At 52.0% G+C, this 16,260-nt stretch overlaps 5 protein-coding genes across 5 annotated transcripts; 3 read left to right on the top strand and 2 right to left on the bottom strand.

Annotated features, from left to right (window-relative positions):
* Nucleotides 1-732: 732 nt before the first annotated feature.
* On the top strand, nt 733-1,373 carry GUITHDRAFT_153502 (hypothetical protein; the record flags this gene model as incomplete). The annotated part of the gene is made up of 3 exons (XM_005829584.1): nt 733-870; nt 970-1,281; nt 1,347-1,373. 3 exons carry the CDS (start codon nt 733-735, stop codon nt 1,371-1,373), a joined length of 477 nt encoding a protein of 158 aa, XP_005829641.1.
* A 1,594-nt stretch (nt 1,374-2,967) lies between these two features.
* Nucleotides 2,968-3,833, bottom strand: GUITHDRAFT_153504 (hypothetical protein). Its single transcript, XM_005829585.1, has 2 exons — nt 3,626-3,833; nt 2,968-3,526 (listed from the first exon to the last, which is right to left on the bottom strand). The coding sequence occupies exons 1-2, from the start codon at nt 3,761-3,763 to the stop codon at nt 2,990-2,992; spliced, it is 675 nt and encodes a 224-aa protein (XP_005829642.1). The 5' UTR covers nt 3,764-3,833; the 3' UTR covers nt 2,968-2,989.
* Nucleotides 3,834-5,820: 1,987 nt separating this feature from the next.
* On the bottom strand, nt 5,821-6,633 carry GUITHDRAFT_111339 (hypothetical protein; the record flags this gene model as incomplete). The annotated part of the gene is made up of 3 exons (XM_005829586.1): nt 5,821-6,048; nt 6,146-6,200; nt 6,251-6,633. 3 exons carry the CDS (start codon nt 6,631-6,633, stop codon nt 5,821-5,823), a joined length of 666 nt encoding a protein of 221 aa, XP_005829643.1.
* Nucleotides 6,634-8,538: 1,905 nt separating this feature from the next.
* Nucleotides 8,539-9,292, top strand: GUITHDRAFT_153506 (hypothetical protein; the record flags this gene model as incomplete). The annotated part of the gene is made up of 1 exon (XM_005829587.1): nt 8,539-9,292. A coding segment is annotated over exon 1 (171 nt), but the record flags the coding sequence as incomplete, so codon positions are not given.
* A 3,180-nt stretch (nt 9,293-12,472) lies between these two features.
* GUITHDRAFT_73717 (hypothetical protein) lies at nt 12,473-13,494 on the top strand (the record flags this gene model as incomplete). Its single annotated transcript, XM_005829588.1, has 2 exons — nt 12,473-12,702; nt 12,990-13,494. 2 exons carry the CDS (start codon nt 12,473-12,475, stop codon nt 13,492-13,494), a joined length of 735 nt encoding a protein of 244 aa, XP_005829645.1.
* Between the last annotated feature and the right edge of the window lie 2,766 nt (nt 13,495-16,260).

Genomic DNA, 16,260 nt, shown 5'->3' on the forward strand with positions numbered 1-16,260 from the left:
GCTGCGGCGGGAGGAGGAGCTTGAGGAGGGGGGGGCGTCGGTACGATCATGAGCGCACATTGTCTTGAAACAGCTTCCGGTGATTTCTAGTAATTCTGGCATAACTCTTGTGTTTGACGCTAAGATGCTTTGATTTCTTGAGATCGTGAATGCATGCGGTGGTGGAGAAGAGGAGGGAGCTTGATTCAAGGAGCGCAAAGGAGTGGTTCGGCTGCTACAGGAACACCAGGTGTTCCCTTCAGGCTATATCTCAATTATTGTTGGAGAACGGCTCAAAGGGTGGGTGGTTACCCTAATGAGAAGGGGTTATCCGGACGAATCTAGCCATAGGCGCATGGGTAGGGTGGGTGGTCTCCGTGACCTGGCATGAAGCGCATGCAGTACAACAACCGGATATGCGCTAGCCTGCGGCCGCCTGTTATAACCAAACTTTTCAGTCAAATGCGGTGTGGTACAGCAGAGAGTCACATCTCACACACCGGGCAATCCGAGATACTGTAGTAAACTAGATTTGACGGTCAGCCGCTTCCCCTCTCACCCCCCAGATTGACCCTCAAAGTACCCCTGGTTGCCTCCAACCCCTACACTACGCAGGCTACGCCCTTTGACTCGAGCACAGTACCCCTCATGTCTCATTGCAAGAACCGAACGGGGGACCCCTCCACCCCCTCCCCACCCCTACCCCCACCCTCATTCCTCGATCGCACACACGGGATCGACTGCAGCAAAACCATGTGCGCTCATGATCGTACCGACGCCCCCCCCTCCTCAAGCTCCTCCTCCCGCCGCAGCAACAAAACCTCCAACCTCACGCTCCCCTACATCCAGAGCCTCTTCGTCATGCGTCAGAAGGAAGCCGCCGCTCTGCTGGTACGTCCTCTCTCCTCCCCCTTGCCAAGCTTGCTTTGTGCGTGCTGTCGCTGTAGACGCCTGGTATGCCTGCGAGGACTGACCGGGGTGGCTTGGCAGGGCTTCTCCAACACGACGATGAAGCACGTGTGTCGGAGGCTGGGGATCAGCAAGTGGCCCTACTCCCGAGTCCGGCCGAGAGCCTCGACCATCGTCGCCGCCAGCGACGATGAGCGTGCGAGACAAGGGGTCGACGACGAGAGCGAGGGAGGAGGCGGGGGAGGCAGCGATGAGGGCGGGGAGGAGGATACGGGAGGGCTTGAGGGGCAGGGGGGCTTGAAGGAGGAGAGGGGGAGAGGGGCATGGGCAGGGAGCAGGAGCTTGTCTACGCGGGAGTGGCTGGAGGAGGCGCTAGAGCATGTGCAGTGCGAAGCATGCTAAATCAACGCGAGAAGGAATGTGTTTGAAATGCTAGGATGGAATTACTTGTAGTCCAGAGGCGGATACTTCAATCCTTCGGATGAAAGATTGCGTCGGCCATGCGAATTCACGCGGCAATTGTAGACAGTCACATGGAGGAGGCATTATGGGAGTGTGTTGGGTCCTTTGCCTGTTGGAGGGAGCCTGCTGTAAGAAGTATTCGAGCGAGATCGCAAGCAACACGATGCGGGGAAGTAATTCCGTCAAATAGCGGGGAAGTGATTTCATCAATTAGTCAGAATATGTCAGGGCCTGGGCCTTGCACTTTGCTGGATACCGGCTCACGAAGTCAGGCTTCCTGGTGCACTCAAGTTCGTTAATCAGTGCTTCCCGACCGTCTCCCGAGGCATTTGAGATCAGAATCGATCCTGGAGTGTTTTGAACTGTTGAATTGTACAAGTAAGATTTTGGAATGAATAAGAATGATCGGGATCGATGCTTTCGTGAACTGAATTCCAACTTGCCAGTATGTGTGAAGAGAAGCGAAGGCAGGGACAAGAAGGACTTGTGACATGGCGTCATTTGAGTCCGACAAAATCTCCTGTGGCGGAGCGGCAGAGATCAACCTTTCAAGGCAGTGTTGCAGTTTCGAGGTTGCAATGAAAGTATCACTGTACACAGCATCCTTGAAAAGTGAGCAATGATAGTCGCCTCTTTCAATGCAATACGGACGGTACGTCACAGATGTTCGCTTGACCATGGCATGCTCTTATTCCCAAGAATCACATGCACTTATATTCTGAAGTGAGATGTCTATTTTCCAGTCTGACTCTGAGAGAAAAAGAAACCAAAAATCGTTTCCTCTGTCTCCAGCAAATGTGTTTCAAATAATGAAAGACAACTTCCTCTGACTTCCGTCCAATCCCTGTTGTGAACTCTCAAAACCTGTGCAAGTCCTAGCCGACAGCACTAGTCTGTCGTGCTCGCTGTGTTCTAGTAAACGCAGTGATTGCTCTTGTGCTCTCGCTCATTCCGGAAGGTTATGTGTAAAACCTCTGGCAGTTCCAATTCTCGAAAAGTATTTATCGAAACAAATCGACATGTTCGGGAAGCAAGGATTTCCGCCTCAGTGCAGGAAGTCGTGACGGTCGCGCTCAAACTCGGCAAACAACGTATGAACGCCAAGAAACATTGAGCCGACAATTCATCAAGATGAATTCATCCAGACAGAGATATAGGACATAGTGGTAGAGGTGGGAGAATGAAGATGAATTCATCCAGACAGAGCGATTGGACATAGTGGTAGAGGTGGGAGAATGAAGATGAATTCATCCAGACAGTGCGATTGGACATAGTGGTAGAGGTGGGAGAATGAAGATGAATTCATCCAGACAGTGCGATTGGACATAGTGGTAGAGGTGGGAGAATGAAGATGAATTCATCCAGACAGAGCGATTGGACATAGTGGTAGAGGTGGGAGAATGAAGATGAATTCATCCAGACAGAGCGATTGGACATAGTGGTAGAGGTGGGAGAATGAAGATGAATTCATCCAGACAGAGCGATTGGACATAGTGGTAGAGGTGGGAGAATGAAGATGAATTCATCCAGACAGAGCGATTGGACATAGTGGTAGAGGTGGGAGAATGAAGATGAATTCATCCAGACAGAGCGATTGGACATAGTGGTAGAGGTGGGAGAAGGACAAAAGGTTTCTTCCTCAGGTGCTGCTCTTTCTCATTCCCGAATGTTGCGTGTACAGCAAAACCTCCTCCTTCCAGCGGTCCATACAGGGAGAACCCAACATACTTGCTCTACCGCTTCCGTTGGACCCTCTAAGCGCAGCATCCACATGTTCAGTCAGTCTCAAAACCTTCCTTCTGTCACGGCCTCTGTGCCTCAAATGTGATTTCTCCGAGCAGCATTCGCACTGCACATGCTCTAGCGCCTCCTCCAGCCACTCCCGCGTAGACAAGCTCCTGCTCCCTGCCCATGCCCCTCTCCCCCTCTCCTCCTTCAAGCCCCCCTGCCCCTCAAGCCCTCCCGTATCCTCCTCTCCGCCTTCATCGCTGCCTCCCCCGCCTCCTCCCTCGCTCTCGTCGTCGACCCCTTGTCTCGCACGCTCCTCGCTCGGCTCTCGGGGGGGGTCAAGGCCTTCGGCGACGATGGTCGAGGCTCTCGGCCGGACTCGGGAGTAGGGCCACTTGCTGATCCCCAGCCTCCGACACACGTGCTTCATCGTCGTGTTGGAGAAGCCCTGCCAAGCCACCCCGGTCAGTCCTCGCAGGCATACCAGGCGTCTACAGCGACAGCACGCACAAAGCAAGCTTGGCAAGGGGGAGGAGAGAGGACGTACCAGCAGAGCGGCGGCTTCCTTCTGACGCATGACGAAGAGGCTCTGGATGTAGGGGAGCGTGAGGTTGGAGGTTTTGTTGCTGCGGCGGGAGGAGGAGCTTGAGGAGGGGGGGGCGTCGGTACGATCATGAGCGCACATTGTCTTGAAGCAAGCGTTAGGGATTGACGCTTCGAAGCGCAAAGTGGAGGAAAGTTTGAAGAAACTTGGGCGATGGCAACGGGGCTCGAAGGGTAGGTTGTGAGGGTCTCATAGGAGGGGGTTTCCCTTGCCTCAGTAGTAAACTATACCCGTATGGGACATGAGGGGTGCAGAATCAAAGGACGTAGTCCGTAGGTAGCACCACAATAGGGATAGTACCGGGTACTTCATGGTGAGCAACAGGACTCGGCAGGGGGTGGGGTTGTGGGGATGGTAGTCGACCTCTCCGACTTTACCCCTATGCCAATAAAAGCCCTACAACCCCTCGGGAGTCGATGAGTCGGACCTTGCAAGCACACGTGCGGTCAACTTGACTCCTCAGTGACTCCAAGTGCGGGCCGACCGTTCACGGTTCCGATTTCGAACGGCCGCGCCCGGCCGTTCACTCCGGGCCCGGCCCCCGGGCCCGCCGGCCCCGGGCCCGGCGAGCGCTGACTCAGCCGTGCGGCGCCGCCGGCCCCGGTGTCAGGGCCTGTGTGCCACCCGGCGGTGACTTGACTCCCACTGCCAGTGCCTCTTGCGCTTTCTGTGGTGGCTGGCCGCGGGCGGATCGCTCGGCCGGCGAACAAGGCCATAGCGTTGTCGGGTCAAGGAACTTGCTGACAATTGGGATTTGTACCAGATCCAGGCGTTTTTCAGTACAAAATTGTGTGTGAGTAAAAAATCGAAGGATTGGAAGGTTTGCCAGGCCCTGGAAACCGGCGGCAGCCGCTGGATGGTGACCGGGTCTCTCGCCGGCCTCGAACTTCCGAAGTTCCGGAATTCGGAAAGTGATAAGTTCGCCGCCGACGCCGCTCACTGCCGCGCCTGTCACGTCGGATCCGACTTGCAAACGCATCCGGCCGCGCGCCCCGGGATCTCAGTTCGTCACTGAGTCACTCAGTGCGGCGGCTCAAGGCCTCCGACGACGAGTCGGTCTGTCGGGGGCCTACGGCGGCGCTGCCGCATCATCCATAGCGTTGCCGTTCCGTATCCTTGTCGGATCAGTTAACCAGGGTGGTTCTCATAGTAGTTTTAGTCAAATTCAAGCGGCAAGAGAAAATTGACCTAAAAATGTTGGCTCCGTCAATTTATGTACCTTTTTCGTTGCCAGGGCTGCCGGGCCATCCAAGACGAGAAGGGCAATGTTGAGCAAAACCTTCCTCTATTTGATATGAATAGGCGTGTATAGTTGACTAAATAATCATGAGGAGGCTCGGGGTAGGTATTCAAATGATTTGAATCTTTCCGCCTCCAGCCCGTGTTGAGGGGTAGGGGGTAGTGCAAACTTCTCGTATCAATCTAAAACACTTGTAAACGACCTCACACTTGCCCCGTCTCTTCCCTATCCCACTACTCCCAATGTACTCAGGGACTGTTTGCTCAGCTGCTGAGCGCAGTCAAGGACCATGGCCCCTCAATGCTAACTCCTGAAACTGCCAGGCAAGTACTGAGATCAAACAGCTCAATTCTTGGCTGAGAATCACACCTATAGTAGGTTGAATGTGTAAGGTATGCATCTCATCGAAATTTGCACTTGCGTACCAAAGCACTCATCAGCTATAGGTGATGGTTGTTCACTTCCAGAAGAAGGGAAACATGAAGGGAACCGATCAGAGAAGCAACCTTCGAAGACATGAAGGAAATTCGATTCTCCTTGTTGTGTTGACGCCCTAGGTTCCTTTACCTGAATGCTTCGTCGGTTGAATAAGAAACATATTTCAAGAGACTTCCTGTTGCTTTGCCATGATTGCGTTTTTTGAGGCTTCTCCCAACCTATTGTAATATGGCGGTGTCATTTGTGAGGAGGTGAGGAGTTTGAGAGGCTGGGGGAAGGAGAGGGGAGGGGTTGGAAGGGAAATGGACGCCTGGGAGGCCAGGCTAGTTGATATGCCTGATCGCTGCGAGAGGAGATGCCGGAGGAGAGACCGTGTTTACTCAAGACCACTAGCGAGGAAGGCAGGAGGGCGAGGAGGACATGAGAGGAGAGGAAGGAGAAAGCTACGGGTAGAGACGGTTTACTTGACAGCACTAATGAGGAAGGGATGCTTCAGAGCCTCCAGTGCTGTAATCCTCGTGCGGGGATCGATGTTGAGGCAGCAGTTGAGGAAGTCCCAGATCGCATGTTTCTCATCCACCTCCAGCCAGTCCTTGCATCCCGCATGCGCGCCCAGGGAGCTTGACAAGGTCCGCCATGTTTGCTTGAAACCGCGGGCATAGCTGAGATGCAGTTCCAATGGTGGAATCTGAATGACATCAAGTTAGCAACCTCAGGCCTCCCGCCACCATATCACCCTCATCCTCATCCTCTTGATACAACAACGCCGACGACAACAATTTTACCTTAACGTCGAGGAGCTTCCACACAGCATCAATGCTCTTGATGTACATGCGCAAGCTGCTCAGACAGTCAGACAAGCGCACTTCCAAGGTACACAAAGAGCGTACCCGTAGATCTCCATCGTTGCCGTGACTATGTCGTTATACTGGAACCATTGGAACTGTGTCGTGCGGCACAGCAGGGTAAGCAGTACTACCCCAGCAGCCCACACGTCCACTGCTGTGGTCTGGCACTGCATGCCCATGAGCACTTCGGGCGCTCGGTATCCCCGAGTTCCCGCGCGTTTGACTGGACGTTCGAATTTGACCCCTGAGTTCCTCACTGTCACCGATGCGTTCGTCTTGCTGACGCCCAACATGATCCGCCTCTTCGCCATCTGCTGCGCCATCTCTAGCTTCTCCTGCTCCTTTTGATTCCGCGAGGAGCGAGAGCTGGCCGTAGAAACCTCACAGGGCAAGATGTTGCCGATGCTGCGGCCTGATGACTGCATTTGTTTCTCTGCCAGCCCAAAGTCCACAAGCAAGTACTTCTTATTCCTTCTGTCGTAGAGGAAGTTATTCAATTTCACGTCTCGATGTATAATAAATGTATAATGTATAAGACAGTTCTTGCTCAAGACCGAGTTTAACTAAGTAATGCACACTGTGACACGAAACCACTGAGAATTGAGGCAGCACTGCACATGAGAGACTCCCGACTGTATCAGCGGCTAGAATATGAAACTCAAGCATCATTGCAACGCCGCCGCTGTTCAATCCGATGACACGGCCCGGCGGACCGGGTACGGCCCGGTACCGCCGGGCATTGCCGCCGCGTGGGGCCGCCGCCTGGCTCGGAACTTGACTCTCACCGTTCAACGGTTGACTCACCGGCTACCGTAGCCTTGAAGCCTCAGAGGTCCCGGAGAGTCCGGCTCGCCCGGCCGGGCGGCGGTCGGACCTTGAGTTTTCAGCCTGTGTCACAAGTTCAATTAACTCAGCGGGCCCGGGCTATCTGATCGGACTGGCCGCATGGCTGGCATGCTGATCCCGGCATTAATCAGCAGTGCCGACGGTGCCACGGTGACCGTCTCACCGTGAGCCTCCGCCGGGCGGCCGGGCGGCCGGGCCGGGCGGCGGAGCCCGAGCCCGGTGGCAGTCACTCAGCCGCCCGCCGGCTGAGTGCCGCGCCAGCCCGGCGCTGCCATCGGACTCAGTGACTTGGCCTTGGAACCGTCACGGTGCCTGCTCAGTTGCCAGCGCCGGGGCGGCCCCGGTACTACGGTAGCCTGAGTCGCCGTGTGTCAGACCGTACACAACTTGAACAGTCGGAGGTCAACATAACTTAACATAACATGGCATGCCAGGCTTCAGTCGGAACTTGGAACACTCAGTGCGCCCGAAATGATTCAGGGCCACAAAAAATATTTCACTGTGGAACAACTTGAAAATTGAGGGGGTGTTCGGCCTGAAATCTTTGTGTGTCACTGCCGCGCAAGCAAGTCCAACCTACTAGCATGGAACAACTTGAAAATTGAGGAGGTGTTCGGCCTGATCTTGGAGACGGCGAGAAGTTCAGGGTATTGCGTCTCATCGGTAGACGAAGCTCAGCGACTCAGATGGAAGTGGGCTTTGACATACGTCTGGAATTAAGGAATCGACGAGCCTGAGGGTCTGGTGAGTGAAAACTTGGGGTGAGGAGGACACGTGTCCAGGGCGCTGTGCATTGTACTTGGTCACTGGAGTCACGGTTGCAAGGGACTGAAGGGGAGGTGACTGCTGTGAATAAAGGAAGTGTTGGTGGTGTTGTGTGGTTCTTCTGAGAGTTCTATCATCATCAGTGAAGGTGTTAGAGACTGCACAGCTGTGTATGATCGTTGAGGTGAATAAGGTTGGGGTAAGGATCTCAGGTGTACTGAGAGATAGTGTTTGGTGGATCTCAGTGGGTTAAATAGAGTCTGGCCAGTGAACGGTGGAGGTTGATTCGATTAGCCGGGGGTGTTCGGCCTGAAATCATTGTGTGTCACGCTCCCGGAGTCCAAGTTTCAAGTTGTTCCATATAGTTTGGAGCAAGTCCAACCTACATGGAACAACTTGAAAATTGAGGGGGTGTTCGGCCTGAAATCATTGTGTGTCACGCTCCTCCAAGTTTCAAGTTGTTCCATATAGTTTGGAGCAAGTCCAACCTACATGGAACAACTTGAAAATTGAGGGGGTGTTCGGCCTGAAATCATTGTGTGTCACGCTCCTGCGGCCTGAAATCATTGTGTGTCACGCTCCTCCAAGTTTCAAGTTGTTCCATATAGTTTGGAGCAAGTCCAACCTACATGGAACAACTTGAAAATTGAGGAGGTGTTCGGCCAGAAATCATTGTGTGTCACGCTCCTGCGGCCTGAAATCTTTGTGTGTCACGCTCCCATCGCAAGTCAGCTTTGATGGCCATTATGGCCTTCACAGGCGTGGCTGGCCCTCCGAAGCTCAATCATGATGCATCGCCAATACGATATCAAATATCAAAATAAAAAATATCAATGTTGAAAGTTTCCCGCCACTGTGAACTCTGCGAAGCCGTACAGATATGAGGATGTGCAGCGTTTGACAGAGCAAGACAAGTCAGGTGAGCATTATCTCTTTTTTTCATCGAAATCATCACGGGAAGAGATCCAAATGACGTGTTCTTGATGCAGGTTGGAATGATTTGCAGTCTTTGGCAACTTGTATGAGATTGATGAACGGGTGAAGACTTTGGCAAGTGCCCAACCAATATTACAAACCGGTATCCAGGAGTACGTAGACGTACCAGTAAGCCGCCCAGCATACAAAACTCTCGAGACAATGGCTGCATACGAAGGGGGTTTCGACACATCGCAGAACTGTCCCGATGTGAAAAGGTTGTGACATGAAATGGGCACAAACAAAGATAAGTTCAGGACTCGGGAGTCGATCAGGTCTAGGCAAAATATTGACATGGTCATCTCACTGCATGGAAGAACATGCAAAACTGAAGGAAAAGCTCAACGGAAAGTTCTAAATGAACAGATACAGCGCATTTTAGCAGTCACGGTCGGAGCAGCTCGATGCTTGAAACAAAGATGATCCTCAGTACAATCGAATGATGACAAGTAAGTCCCGTGGTTCGTGAAGGATTCTTCATCCAATTCTTAAGGATGTGTTGGAACGATGAAACATTTTGCAAATCACCAATTTCATCACACTGACTGATGCATCATGTAAATATTACTGGTGTGAACTTGCATCAGATTCTGTTCATCGGATGAGCCGCTACCAAGCAGTTGATGTCACAGCAAACAAGAGAGCCGTTTTGAAGATGTTGATATTCCTGACTGTAGAGCATTCAAGATGTGGCCACATGTCACATGCTTCTTGGTTAACGCAGATACACCCTCGCCAGGCAAAAGATGGAACGTCTTCAGGATTACAGGGAGGTCGGTTGTGCTTGTACCCTGATTGTAACTCTTCTAATAAAGATATGATAACCTGAATGTGCAATTCTGTTTGTTGATTCACAGTGTTTGCGACTCGATTGCAATCATCGAGTGCTTGCTCTGTTGAACAAGGCACTCCTCTGTAGAGCCATGCGACAAGAACACTACAGTTGCACGGTAGCATTGCGACACCAAGACAGGATTGATCCGATAAACGTCTCATTTATTGATACGCAAAGGCATCATCTGCACATTGCTTCATTTCTGACTAGGTTTCTGTGCAATCGAAATCCTTGTGAAAATATCATGACAGAGGAAAAATTTGAAGCGAAACGGAAAAATCATCGAAATATGATCATAGATATAGTGATTCATGATCAACAACGGTTCTCTACAGTCATCTATGCGGGCAGGAACAGTCATCTTCTGTGCAAACGTCTCTTCATGTATCGTTGAACGGTTGAGTGCATGTAAGACTTGCCTCCATAGAAAGGTGAAGTGCATGAATCCTGACTGTAAGACTAGAAGAATTGAAAGCAAGTGATGACATGAGAACACATATCTAGACACAAAAGTCGCTCAAGGTACAGCTGGATACAAATTTCTCACAAATCACAGTCATGCATTTGAGCGCAACGTGCAACCTACGGCAATTTGAATAAAGGGTCAATCAGAGTTGATTCTGTTCAATGGTGTATCGATTATCAATTCCTTACCTGATCATAAAAATTTCATCTTGTCTTCGAAGAATATTTGCAAGTACACCCGCGGATTGTTTGAACCTAGGGTGCATATTCCATTGCAGGATGGATGATTCAAACCTTGGCCCAACCTGTAGAGTTGAGAAAGAAGCTCGATCATCTCTTACAGGTATGATATGAGATCTTCATCTCATTTCTATCTCAGTTGGGTTGGATTCGAAGTCTCTCAATATCAAAGTTCATCCTGGTGAGTCAGGAAGGCACCATTTCATCGCTTCTTGCTCGTCCAGGGAGAGGGGGCTTGGGGAATGGGAAATGGGTGTTACCCCCACCCCCTATTGTAGAGTTTCAAACTCGTTCAAAGGTGGGTAGTTGAGGGTGCTCCATACCCACCCCACCACCCAAAATGACTCAAACGGAGGGGTTCTCGGATCCGAAGGAGTCCCGCCTCCATCACCCCCTCTCATTTGAATTCAAGATGGTTCAGGCCGACCCCACATACAGGCTTGCAGTTTTCTTATGTATGCCCATATGATTTGATCGGACAGGCCCCAGGTTCAAGGGATGAAGCAATTCACCAGCATGCTTGAAGATTTTTCATGGGAGTGGGGTTATACTTGTACCGGATGTGTACAATACATAGGGGAGAAACCCGAATGGTACCAAAAGAGTACCAAAGTCACATGGTTCGGACTGTACTAACTGGTACCAAGAAATTGTACTCAAGAAGACCCTACCCCTGAAAAAGTTCTGCTTGGCTCTTCGTGATTTGAATTCGGAACACGGTCGGAAGACCCACCCCGCCCCCACATGAGGCGTGGTATGCGTGGATTTGAATCTACCACCCTCACCGCGAAACGTTTTAGAGCTCCAAGGTCAATTGAGAAAGGCAACGCTATGCGATGATCGCGGGCGGCCCGTGCCGCATTCGGAAGTTCCGGTATGCGTCTTCCGATGATTCCGAATGATTCGGGGGCCTTCGGCCGGCGGTGGCCACAGCAACCACGGCCGACATCCGACGACCGGTGCCACAGTGGCCGGGCGGCATCCCGGAGTAGTAAGCCCGCCGTTTGGCCTCACGGTTACGGTGCGACAGTGTCAGGATCAAGCCGGCCTCCTCGACTCTCTCCTGATTGGCACGGTCCTCGTACTAGCCTGATTTTTAACTTAACTTTGCGCAAGTTGAGTAAGCCTCTTCCGATTCAGTGAAGTTTCCGAAGTTCGGAAAGCCTTACCGGTACCGTACGGTACGCCGAGTGCGGCCGCCGCCAGCCTCCGTAAGTGACTGAGGCGACTCACTGTAAACTTTGAGTGACGGTTAGGCGACTGCCACTGATGAGTCATGCCACAGTGAGTCATCAGTGATCACGGTGATCGGCGCGGCCAGGCTTTGATCATCTGAGGCCGCCAGTCGGCCCACGCTCCGCCGTGAGTGATTAGTTTAGCAAGTTCGCCTCAGGCGCGCTGCCCCGGAGGGAGTGGTATGATGAAATGGAAAATAGGGGGTGGTAGATGGGGTGGGGGTATGAAACCAGGGAAAAATTGCAGACAAGTACGGGTGGTGGCAGAGCAGGCGACTGTAGAGGGGGGTTGATTCAGAAACGGACGGGTGGTGGTAGTACGAGAAGTCAGGGGGTGGGGGCTCTGAGGTGAATCTCATCAAACCCGTGGTTCAGATATAGAAAATGGGGGTGGAAAGGTGGAAGGGTGGTCGGACGAAGTTTCCAGTGGTTGAATGCGGGCAAGGGTATGATGAAGGAGCCGGAGAAGTGCGAGGAGGAGAGCAGACGAGGATGCAGATGCTGAGATGCAGATGATGGAGATGCTGATGTTGGCGCTGTTGGTGCCAGTGATTAAGCAGTGACTGTGATGGTCCGTATCATGATGGCGGAAAGAGATCCTCTAGTTTGTATTTGCGAGTGAACTACTCTGTAATCCGGGCATCATTTCTCGGAGAACTGATGCAAAGGGAGAGGGAGGATCTTCTTGGTCTTAAGATAGCTTGGACACGATAGGCGGTACCGTGACGACACTTCAAATGAAAGTTCTCGTTGCGATGATCTGAGAGGCTGCTTGTTCGATGTCGTTAGCTTGCTTCTTGCCGAGCGTACAAGACGTGCGCGTGTCCAGCTGTGGTGTTGCTCTTGCCATCGGGAGCACTCATGTACGGCCCCTGACCTCGAAAATTGCAGATGGGAAGCAGGATGAGGAAGGAGGAACTGCCGAAACCCGAGTTCCCAGAAGAGTTCCATGCAAGGTGCGCTGCATGCGATGGACACTCCTCCTGCTCACTTGTTCCGACCTGCAGCGTCGAGGAGGCGAAGGAGAATGTGGAGAAGGACTTCTACGTCTACCTCAACGTCTCTCCGGACTGTGGAGAGGATGAGATCAAGGCTGCTTACAAGCGATTGGCTATGATCTGGCACCCTGACAGGTGAAGTGCACCACATCCTCCCTGGTTGCTGCGCCGACATCTCGAGATTGTTTATTGCTCGCCATTTTGACTTGTTCCTGTCCAATGCCTCTTGTTTGCCCTCTCTCACGCTCATCCTTGTTGCTTCATCTCTCTTCACTCTCTGGCCTTCCTTCGCCCTCCCACCTTCCTCCATCTACAACCTTCCTCCTCCATCTACACCTTCCTGCTCCATCTACACCTTCCTCCTCCATCTACACCTTCCTCCTCCATCTACAGCCCATCGCGCGGCTCATCGCTCCCCGCAGGCACAAGGACGAGGATTCGCGGGCGATAGCTACGGCAAAGTTCGCCAAGTTGACGCACATTCACGACACGCTGACCGACCCCAAGAAGAGAAAACTCTATGATCTTTACGGGGAGAACGGGCTGACCTCAGGGCTGGAAGTAGGGGCGCACCTGAAGACAGCAGAGCAAGTGAGGGAGGAATACATGAGGCTGCTGGCCAAGAAGAATCAAAAGAGGATCGAGAGCAAACTCGGCGTCACGGGAGTCCTGCAAGCTAACCTGCAGCTGAAAGACTACCTCGGGTCTGCCACCTCCTCGTCCTCGTCTTTGTCCTCGTCCTTGCTCTTGCTCTTGTCCTTGTCCATGTCCTTGTCCTCGTCCTCGTCCTTGTTCCAGTCTCATTCTCAATTGTCCACGTCATGCTTTCACCCTTGTCTTCCCTCCCTTTGTCTACTTCCTTCGCTCCTTCTTCCTGCTCCTACTCTCAACCTTTCTTCACGGACGGGAGCTCCCACAAGCTGGTAACGGCGAGGGCAGGGGCGTGTTGGACCCGGACAGTGCAGTGGTGGTCGCGTATGCTGGAGAGCCGAAGAGCACCAACCGGAAGAGTGTGTTTCAGGTTGACAGGAGGGAGGGTCCGTGTCAGGAAGGCTCCTGACCCCGCGTCTCCTGCACAGTCAACCATGATAGCTGAGCGTTTCAGGACCAACCTCTCCAAGAAAGACACCTTCGAGCTGCAGGTGTGTTTCTGTTGAAGTCCGTGCGATCCTGCATCGACGTTTGCGCAGGGTCAAATCCTTGCCAAAAATGGGAAGGGGGCAGGAGTGATATCTATGATCGCTCACAGACAATTCTCTCGCAGATCAGGAGCCAAAGTACTCCATTTGCTTTCCCTCTTCCTCCTCCTCCTCCTCCTTGTCCTCGTCCTCCTCCTCTCCACGCAACTCCTCCTTCTGCTTTCTTTCACCTTTCCCCCTCTGGACTTCTGCTCTTGTGATTCCTGCTACTTCCTTGTTCTTGAGGACAGCTTTGTCCCCCCCTCAACCCCCCCCCCCCTCCCTCCACCTTCATTACAATATACTCTTCTCCATGCTCTCGTTTCTTCCCTCTCCCTCCTCTCTGCCCCCATCTGCCAGCTACTCGGATCGCTTCCTCTTCTCCCTCTTCCTCCGCCCTAATCTCCTGTAAGCGCTTTCTCACTCCGCCTGTCTTCAGATCAGCGGGCAGATCGGTCTGGGATACGACAACCTGCCTCTCGCCTTGTCGACCTTCCGCAAAATCTCAGATGACTGCATTGCCAAACTTTCTCTGCAGCTGGCTGGTGCTGTCGCTCAGCTCAAGGTCAGCTGGTCCCTCCCTCCGTGGCCTTCGACCTCCTCTTGTTCTCCTTCTTACCTTGTTCACGGACTCTTCCTCTGCTGCACCCTCTGCCTCTCCGTTCCTTTGCTGCTGCTGCTGCTGCTGCTGCTGCTTTCTACCTTCTTAGTGCCCTCCCTCCTTTCTTTCTTGTATGATTTTCTCTTCCCGAGTCCCTCTTCTTGAAATCGGTTTTTGGAAGCTTGCTCCTGTCTTCCTCTTGTGGTACTCTTGTCTGTTTGCAGTTCACCTCCCCACCTCTACTTGCTTTTATCGTGAATGTTGGAGTGTTCTCCATCTCTTTTGAACCTGGCTTGTTATTTCTCGTCTCTGACATCTTTTTAGTGTGCTGTCATCCGAACACTGACAGCTCGGACGACTGGGAAACTTCAGTACATCCTGGGAGGAGAAGATTGGGGGATCAGGGTAATCCTATCATGAGGATGAAGATGAGGATGAGGATGAGAATCCGGATGATGATAATGACGATGACGATGATGATGATGATGACGATGATGACGATGATTGAGATGACGACGACGGCGACGATTCAGATCGAAACAATGCCGTGATGAGATCCGACTGATATCTTTGTTTCCTTCAGCTCAAGGGAAATCGACTGGGAGAAGCCACGACAATTAGCGCAAGCATGTTCGTTGGATACAAGATTTACAGGTTGATGCAGAAACACGGAGGCTGAACGGGAGTAGTGAGGGATGATGACGACGATGGTGATGATGATGATGATGATGATGATGGTGATGATGATGATGATGATGATGGTGATGGTGATGGTGATGATGATGGTGATGAACCACGACGACGAAAAAGTTAATGATTACAATTATGATGATGATGGATATGATGATCACGATGATGACGATAGTGATGGAAGTGTCGTAGACCACCGTCGTAAGGGTGATGGAAATGATCATGATGTCATCTACATTTGCAATGGTTTTGTTCGTGCGGAGCGAGAGGCGAGCAATGAGAGGATGTTGCGATGAAAACTCATGATAGGGTGACACTGACGAGCTTGTTGCTTTCTCAGCTTCTCAACGTTGTGGAACAAGAGGCTTTCTCAGAGAACGACGCTGACTTCATTGATCAACATCGGTTACGATGGCATCAAGGTCTCCTTGCTGCAATCCCAGCCAACTGTCCTCTACTGCACTTGTCTTTCTTCTTCACTTCCCTCATGTTTCCTGCATTCTATCTTATCTGCCTGTGATATTTTGGTTTTCCTCCTTGTTACCTCCCTTTCTCTTTTGTAATCTTCTGATTGCCTTGCAATTATTTGTTCCTTTCTTCTTTTCTTCTCTATTCTCCTGTATCCCCTCTCCACTCTCTCCTCTCTTCTTCTCCCCTCCCTCCCTCCTCTCCTCTCCTTGAAACTTCTCCTATTCTTCTCGTCTTGTATCCTCTCTTCTCGTCGTTCTCTCCTCCTCTCTTCTCTAACTTCCTGTTTCACCCCCTTCACCTTCTGTCTTTCTTTGACAACTCTCCCTCACTCCTTGTCTTTAGTGGGACATGGGCTGCCGTCGTCGAATCTCGGGCAACAGCTCCTTATCCTGCAGGTATCTCCTCCTACTGCGGCTCCTTCCTCCCTCTATCGTCTTGCTACCTCATGACCTGACGTTACCGACTCCTCCCCCGATTATTCTCGTCCTCTTCTCAGTCGAGCGAGTCAAACCTGCTCTGCTTATCAACTGCTCGAACGTGTTGCCGATTGTCTATGGAATGTTGTCGAATGCCGCCGTGTGATTTCAAAACCTCTTGTGCGATTTGAATTTGTTCCGCGTGTTTTCAAGTCCCACCTGTCTTCTCTCGTCCCTTATTGCTCATCATGGCCCTGCAGCTGCACCCTGGACTTCCTTAAAGGCGTCACCTTGAAATTTTCTGTACGAATTCCTCCTTCTTCGCCCCCCCCCCCTC

The sequence above is a fragment of the Guillardia theta genome, assembly GCF_000315625.1.
Source record: "Guillardia theta CCMP2712 unplaced genomic scaffold GUITHscaffold_51, whole genome shotgun sequence".
NCBI classification, from domain to species: Eukaryota; class Cryptophyceae; order Pyrenomonadales; family Geminigeraceae; genus Guillardia; species Guillardia theta.

What these genes read in the sequence shown, in the direction of transcription:
- GUITHDRAFT_153504 (XM_005829585.1), bottom strand. Translation starts at nt 3,763, where the DNA reads ATGTGCGCTCATGATCGTACCGACGCCCCCCCCTCCTCAAGCTCCTCC. An exon ending in AGGAAGCCGCCGCTCTGCTG is followed by an intron (nt 3,527 to 3,625) that starts GTACGTCCTCTC and finishes GTGGCTTGGCAG; the next exon opens with GGCTTCTCCAACACGACGAT.